This window comes from Ips typographus, linkage group LG3 (genome assembly GCF_016097725.1).
Source record: "Ips typographus isolate SLU linkage group LG3, UJ_Ityp_2.0, whole genome shotgun sequence".
NCBI classification, from domain to species: Eukaryota; Metazoa; Arthropoda; class Insecta; order Coleoptera; family Curculionidae; genus Ips; species Ips typographus.
In genome coordinates this window covers 20,304,767-20,312,981 of record NC_138424.1, presented here as the reverse complement: position 1 = coordinate 20,312,981, position 8,215 = coordinate 20,304,767, and the positions used below count along the sequence as shown (strand labels likewise).

General features: G+C 36.4%; 1 protein-coding gene across 1 annotated transcript; it reads left to right on the top strand.

Annotated features, from left to right (window-relative positions):
• Positions 1-777: 777 nt before the first annotated feature.
• Positions 778-6,889, top strand: LOC145726907 (SRSF protein kinase 1-like). Its single transcript, XM_081976192.1, has 2 exons — positions 778-2,107; positions 5,766-6,889. Exons 1-2 carry the CDS (start codon positions 904-906, stop codon positions 6,260-6,262), a joined length of 1,701 nt encoding a protein of 566 aa, XP_081832318.1. The 5' UTR covers positions 778-903; the 3' UTR covers positions 6,263-6,889.
• Positions 6,890-8,215: the final 1,326 nt, after the last annotated feature.

Sequence of the window (8,215 nt, the reverse complement as noted above, 5' to 3'; positions counted from 1 at the left end):
AGAATTTGACGTAGATTCCAAAAATTGGTCATCCCATCTGAAAAATTAAAAGTATGGTTTGTTGCTCAAATTTGGGACACCCTGTATACTAATGGAATATCTACAAGATTCATATTTGGCATTTTTTTTATAAAATGAAAATTAAACAAGTTACAAGGATGTTAAAAATGTATTGACTTACTCTGTAAACTACTCCATTGTATTGTCAATAACTCGGTTATTTTGGCAATTATAGGGTGGTTCAATACACCAAATTGTAGCCCTTGAAATTCTCTTTTGACCACCCCGTATAACGTTTTTACCTAAAACGTCGAATAACTGAGTTATTTACTGTTAAACTGCGTTGTTTGATTTTTGGTGACCGTTTTTTACTGTTACAGCCTATAATTTTGTTATTTTGAGAGTTACAGGGTGGTTCAATATACCAATTTGTAGCCCTTGAAATTGTCTTTAGATCACCCTGTATACCATATATAATAGAAATAAGAGGCTACCGAAAGATTGAAGTTTTTATACCGAGAATGTGTTGTCCCTGAAGGGGTAAATTTATAAATAATATTTTTTTAAAAATTCGTATTATTTTGAAAAGTGTTGAGGTTAGGTATACAACATACAACATTTTTCAGAAAGTAACGGATAATTTTCTGGAAAAAATCTAAATTCAAAAATAATTCGGAACGCATTTCTAAATTCCGAACGATGCTATAAAGAACTATCAATTGTCAAATGCTGTCAAAAAAGCCGCGATACCGATCGGTGGCGTCCTCTAGAAATATTTTCAACGCGACGAGTACTTGATCGGCAGCCATAATCAAACAAAAGTGTATTTTTTCCAAAGGAATGACGAGCATTTGACGTTTTTTTTTTCCGTATTTCGGCCGTGATCGTTAGAAAAGTGTACAAATGAGCGCTAAATTAGATGTAAACAGACGAGTCCTGGCCATCCAGGCGAAAAAGAAACGCCACAAGCCAGCGAAAAAGAAGGGCAAAACCGAAATGAACGGTCATGGCGAGAGCCGCCGTATCCACTCGAAAAACGAGCCGTCTCACAGTTCCAGTAACGAGACCATCGAGGACCCGGACACTCCGTATACAAGCGAGGAAGAGGAACAGGAAGACAGCACCGATTACCGTAAGGGCGGTTATCACCCTGTAAAAATAGGTGACCTCTTTCTGGGTCGGTACCATGTAACGCGTAAATTAGGTTGGGGTCACTTCTCGACGGTGTGGTTGTGTTGGGACTTGGAGGATAAACGTTTCGTTGCTCTGAAAATCGTCAAATCCGCGGAGCATTTCACCGAAACGGCTCTGGACGAGATCAAAATCTTGCGATCAGTCCGCGATTCCGATCCATCTGACCCAAAGAGGAACAAAACAGTTCAGTTACTGAACGACTTTAAAATCAGCGGTGTAAACGGGGTACACATTTGTATGGTGTTTGAAGTGCTGGGCCATCACCTACTCAAACTTATAATCAAATCAAATTACCATGGAATACCATTAGCAAATGTGCGCACCATTATGAGACAAGTCTTAGAAGGTTTAGATTATTTGCATACAAAGTGTAAAATCATCCACACAGACATTAAGCCCGAAAATGTTCTTGTATGTGTGTCTGAAGAGTATATTCGGCGATTGGCTTGTGAGGCAGCTGAAATGCACCAATTAGGTGTAAAACTTCCTACTTCTCTTATAAGCACTGCACCGCCGCAAGAACTGCAACCCCAAAAAATGAGCAAAAATAAGAAGAAAAAACTGAAGAAAAAAGCTAAAAGACAGAACGAGTTACTCAAAAGGCAAATGGAGCAGATTATCGAAATTGAAGAGAAGAAGAAAGTGAAGGAGAATGGTGATGTAAATGGAGATGTAGACTGCAATGGAATGGGCAATTCCAGTCCAGAAAATGACTCAGAGAAGCTTAGTAATGGAATTGATGAGCTTGCTGGGGGCGAAAACATCCTACCTTGTGATGAACCACCTATTATCGATCCAATTGTAATAATGTCTGAAGATGATTCACCTTCTTTAACCTCAAAAAGTGAGAGCAAAATGGATTTGGATCCTGCATTTGTGGAGTGTGATTTTGAGGTCAAAATTGCAGATTTAGGTAATTATTGCACCACAAATATTCATTATTTCTTTATTGCATTATTATTTAAGGTGTAAAAATTAAAAATGGGCTTAAAACAGTTATTTTCCCACTCAAAGTGGGATTTACAGGTAATTTTGTCCCTGACTGCCCTTACAAAGTGTGTTTCTGTTAGTTCAAACTTTGATGTCACTTTTCTCCCTGACTGTACCAAATTTTGTAGTGTTTTTATGTTATTGGATAGGAAATTTAATGAGGATTCCAAAAATATTCTTAAAACAGTAATTTTCTTACTCCAAGTGCATTTTACAGGCAATTTTGTCTCTGACTGCCTTTTCAAACTGTGTTTCTGTCAGTTCAAACTTTAATACTGCTTTTCTCTCTGACTGTACCAAATTTGTTAGTATTTTAATAGGTTATTGGATAGGAAATTTAATGAGGATTCCAAAAATGTGCTTTAAAACAGTTATTTTCCCACTCCAAGTGGGTTTTACAAGTAATTTTGTCCCTGACTGCCCTTACAAAGTGTGTTTCTGTCAGTTCAAACTTTGATATTGCTTTTCTCTCTGACTGTACCAAATTTGTTAGTATTTTTTTAGGTTATTGGATAGGAAATTTAATGAGGATTCCAAAAATATCCCTAAAACAGTAATTTTCTTACTCCAAGTGCTTTTTACAAGCAATTTTGTCTCTGACTGCCCTTTCAAACTGTGTTTCTGTCAGTTCAAACTTTAATACCGCTTTTCTCTCTGACTGTACCAAATTTGTTAGTTTTTTTTTTTAGGTTGTTGGATAGGAAATTTAATGAGGATTCCAAAAATGTGCTTTAAAACAGTTATTTTCCCACTCCAAGTGGGATTTACAGGTAATTTTGTCCCTGACTGCCCTTACAAACTGTGTTACTGTTAGTTCAAACTTTGATGTCACTTTTCTCCCTGACTGTACCAAATTTTGTAGTGTTTCTTATGTTATTGGATAGGAAATTTAATGAGGATTTCAAAAATATCTCTAAAACAGTAATTTTCTTACTCCAAGTGGGATTTACAGGTAATTTTGTCCCTGACTGCCCTTACAAACTGTGTTTCTGTCAGTTCAAACTTTGATGTCACTTTTCTCTCTGACTGTACCAAATTTTTTTGTATTTTTTTAGGTTATTGGATAGGAAATTTAATGAGGATTCCAAAAATGTGCTTAAAACAGGTATTTTCTCACTCCAAGTGGGATTTATAGGTAATTTTGTCCCTGACTGCTCTTACAAAGTGTGTTCAAACTTTGATGTCACTTTTCTCCCTCACTGTACCAAATTTTGTAGTGTTTTTATGTTATTGGATATGAAATTTAATGAGGATTCCAAAAATATCTCTAAAACAGTAATTTTCTTACTCCAAGTGCATTTTACATGCAATTTTGTTTCTGACTTCCTTTTCAAACTGTGTTTCTGTCAGTTCAAACTTTAATACCACTTTTCTCTCTGACTGTACCAAATTTTTTAGTATTTTTTTAGGTTATTGGATAGGAAATTTAATGAGGATTGCAAAAATGTGCTTAAAACAGTTATTTTCCCACTCCAAGTGGGATTTACAGGTAATTTTGTCCCTGACTGCCCTTACAAACTGTGTTTCTGTCAGTTCAAACTTTGATGTCACTTTTCTCTCTGACTGTACCAAATTTTTTTGTATTTTTTTAGGTTATTGGATAGGAAATTTAATGAGGATTCCAAAAATGTGCTTAAAACAGGTATTTTCTCACTCCAAGTGGGATTTATAGGTAATTTTGTCCCTGACTGCTCTTACAAAGTGTGTTCAAACTTTGATGTCACTTTTCTCCCTCACTGTACCAAATTTTGTAGTGTTTTTTATGTTATTGGATATGAAATTTAATGAGGATTCCAAAAATATCTCTAAAACAGTAATTTTCTTACTCCAAGTGCATTTTACATGCAATTTTGTTTCTGACTTCCTTTTCAAACTGTGTTTCTGTCAGTTCAAACTTTAATACCACTTTTCTCTCTGACTGTACCAAATTTTTTAGTATTTTTTTAGGTTATTGGATAGGAAATTTAATGAGGATTGCAAAAATGTGCTTAAAACAGTTATTTTCCCACTCCAAGTGGGATTTACAGGTAATTTTGTGGCTGACTGCCCTTTCAAAGTGTGTTTCTGTCAGTTTAAATTTTGATGCCGCTTTTTCTCCCTGATTGCACCAAATTTTGTAGTGTTTTTTCATGTTATTGGATAGGAAATTAATGAGGATTCCAAAAATGTGCTTAAAACAGTTATTTTCTCACTTCAAGTGGGTTTTACAGGTAATTTAGAAAAATTCGTAATTTAAACTTAGACAGCAGTAAAATTGTAACAACTATGTCACATGACATGATAATTTAATTTTTGAGCTTGCAACATTGTAAAGGCCAGTTGACATCTGTCAAAATTAGTCACGTGACAATTAAATATGGTTTAAAATTTAAAATTTTGGTAAATTAAATTAAGACTATTTTAGACAGTTGTAAAAGCTGAAATTGCAAGAGGCACATCACGTGACTTATTACGTCATTTTAGAGCTTGCAGCACTGTGACAGCCAACTGACACCTGTCAAAAACAGTCACGTGACTCTTGAAATATAATGTAAATGTTGATCATTTGGTAGATTAAATTTAGACAGTTGTAAAAGCTGAAATTGTAAAATACACGTTACGTGACGTTAATAATACAATTTTGAGCTCGCAACACTGTAAAAGCCAGTTGACACCTGTCAAAAACAGTCACGTGACCCTAAAAATGTAGTTTAAATGTTGGAAAATTGGTGATTTTTTTTATAATAATTTGTAATGAATATTGTTTCAACGCAATATCATGTAACAAAGATTTTGCCATATGTGCCTATGCTGTTCTGTTCAATTTTCAGTCAATTCTGTTATATTAATACACTACATTTTGAAATATACAGACAATGCCTCAAAATACTCTCAAGTGCCTTATAAATATCTCAAAATGCATTGTAATACCTCACAATGCTTCGTAATAATGGAAAAGTGCCTCGAATTACCTCCAGTGTGTACACCAAATTGCCTCGGCGATCTACCCTTCCACGAATGGATTTTCAAAACGACAAACTGTCTGATGACCTCTCAGACCTCTCACAAGTGGTGCAAAACAGTAACCAGCAAGGTTAGCATAATGACCTTGCTGGTTATGATCGCTGACGAGTATAAAAGATGCACCGTAGCTTGACTAAATCTTCCCCAGAGGGACTGGTCTCTGAGTTAGTCTGGGTACGCCTCTTGTGTAACGCAACGTGGAGCATTAGGTGACCAAGTGCCACATCCGAGTATCAGCCCTAGCAAAGGAAATAGTGTGGGCGTGCAGCAAGAGTTGCCGTAGCTACTTACCTCCCTTTGCTAGTCTTTGTAAATGCCCCCGGACAAGACCAACATCCCCCATCATGACCTATGCCGTCTTGGCAATCTGGGGGTAACTGTTGTCTTAATTTCTTAAATAAAAGTGGATTCCTGAGTTTTCTTCCCTCAAAGCGGAAGTGGTTTATCACTTAGAATTGCCCAATGGTCCACTGTGTTTGTTCTTCTCTGTCTGTTGTACTACAGTAGTTTTTTCTCACCCTGCAGAGTAAAATGCCAGTTTATTTGGGATTGAAAGTAATTGTATATTTTATTTCCAGGTAACGCTTGTTGGGTGGACAAACACTTCACCGAAGATATCCAAACGCGACAATACAGATCGCTGGAAGTGTTACTGGGCGCCGGTTACAACACCTCCGCCGATATTTGGAGTACGGCGTGTATGGCATTCGAACTGGCCACCGGCGATTATTTGTTCGAGCCGCACTCTGGCGAAGACTATTGCCGCGACGAAGATCATTTGGCGCACATTATCGAATTACTCGGCAACATTCCGAAACGGATCGCTCAAGGCGGCACCAATTCGAAGCTGTTTTTCAACAAGAAAAACGAACTGAGACACATAACCGGATTGAAACCGTGGGGTTTGGAGGACGTGCTCACTGAAAAATACGATTGGTCCCGACAAGACGCTGAAGAATTTGCCGCCTTTCTGAAACCGATGCTCGATTTCGATCCGGATCGACGAGCCACGGCCGCTGATTGTTTGAAACATCCGTGGCTGATTAAGAACGAATTGATTTCCGCCGATGACTGAATATTTGTAGTCCAGAAATTGTTGAACAAGTAATAACGCCTTATTTACCTATTTCTACTTTTAAATATTGTTCACACACACACACACATTAATAGGGCCTTGATTTGATGAGATATGTAAATAGATTTAGTCAAATGTGATGTTTTGTGTTTTATAATAGACAATATAAAATGTCCCTATTAGGCTGCCCTTAATTTATTGATTAGAAACAGTTTTAGTGGATAATTTATTAGTTTTCCTTGGAGGAACTGCTGACACCGTAAAAAACCAACCAAAATTATCCTAAATAGGCCAAGGGATTTGTAGACAGTATAGTCCCTAAATTATGACGCATTGTAATGATGTAGAGACCAACGTTGCTTGTCTATTCCATTATTGTAGCAGCAGCAGCAGCAGAAGCAGCACGGCTAGTTTTGTTATATTTAATTATTATAATGAAAATGTACATTGAATCTCCTGAAAGTATACAATTAAATAAGGGATCGTCGTTTTATTGTAGATGCGTCCACACGACAAATGTTTTATAATTTGGTATTAATGCTTAAATTAGAATTTTCATTAAATTACTCACCATCCCCCGTTTAATTGGGATACTATACTTTTGTAATAAAGCTTTCCTTAATTTGCCGTAAGTTTTTCAATTATTGGAAAAAGGAAAAAAGTCCACTCATGTATTTTTTATATAAAAAAAAAATGTTTTATTGAAACAAAATACACTTTTGCGCGCGCTCTGGTAATAAAAATATACATTATAAGTACAAACATGTGTTGCCTATATTATACAATAAAATAGAAGAAAATCACAACCCAAATAAATCGTAAAAGTGAAAAATCAGATCTTAATTGTGCTCCCGATAATAATATAGTCCATAAGTGCGGTAATTACGTAAATTGAAATTCGTAGTTTGTCATTTGACACGTTCTACAAAATCAGCTTTTTTTTGAAAGTCTTGGTTCTACAAAGATTTGGAAGGTTTTCAACTGACGAAGCAGGCTCAGGAAACTGTTAGAAGGTCTTAATCTTTTCCACAAGGTTCTGGAAGCTTTTAGAATGCCCCTGAAAGCTCTAGAACTGTGTAGAACATTTTGGAAGGCTTGAAAACGTTCTGGAAAGTTATGGGAATGTTTGCAAGGTTTTAGTATCTTCGACAACGATCTAGAAGCTTTGAAAGGTTTCCAAAGCGTTCTGAAAAAGACTCTAGAACATTCGGGAAGGTCCTAGAATGTTGTAGGAAGGTCTGGAAATTTTTCTAGAAGTTTTCACAACGTTCTACAAAGATCTAGGAGGTTTTCGAATGGGCCAAAAGGCCACGGAAGCTTTTAGATAATCCTAGAACATGTCACAAGGTTCTAGAAGCTTTTAGAATGCCCCGGAAAGCTCTACAACTTTGTAGAATGTTTTGAAAGACTTGAGGACATTTTAGGAGTTTTTGGAAAGCTTCAGTATTTTCGACAATCATGTAGAATCTTTAAAATGTTTCAAAATCATTTTGAAAGACTCTATATAAGCTTGTACGACGTTACAAACGTGTTTGAAGGTTTCTAGAAGCCTTCAGAACGTTCTAGAAGGTTTTGCAAGGATCCGGGAGGTTTTCGACTGGCCCAAATAGCTCCAGGAGCTTTTAGAATGCCCCCGCAAGGCTCTAAAACACTGTAGAACGTTTTGAAAGGCTTGAAAACGTTCTAGAAAGTTATGGGAGTGTTTGCAAGGTTTTAGTATCGTCGACAACGATCTAGAAGCTTTGAAAGGTTTCCAAAACGTTTTGAAAATGACTCTAGAACATTCGGGAAGGTCCTAGAATGTTGTAGTAAGGTCTGAAAATTTTTAGAAGCTTGTCAAAATTTTCTGGACATTTCTAGAAGTTTTCACAACGTTTTACAAAGATCTAGGAGGTTTTCGAATGGGCCAAAAGGCCACGGAAGCTTTTAGATAATCCTAGAACATGTCACAAG

Excerpts from the sequence above, each read along its gene's own strand:
- LOC145726907 (XM_081976192.1), top strand. The coding sequence starts at position 904 with ATGAGCGCTAAATTAGATGTAAACAGACGAGTCCTGGCCATCCAGGCG. Across the intron at positions 2,108-5,765 it reads GGTCAAAATTGCAGATTTAG|GTAACGCTTGTTGGGTGGAC; the intron begins GTAATTATTGCA and ends TTTTATTTCCAG.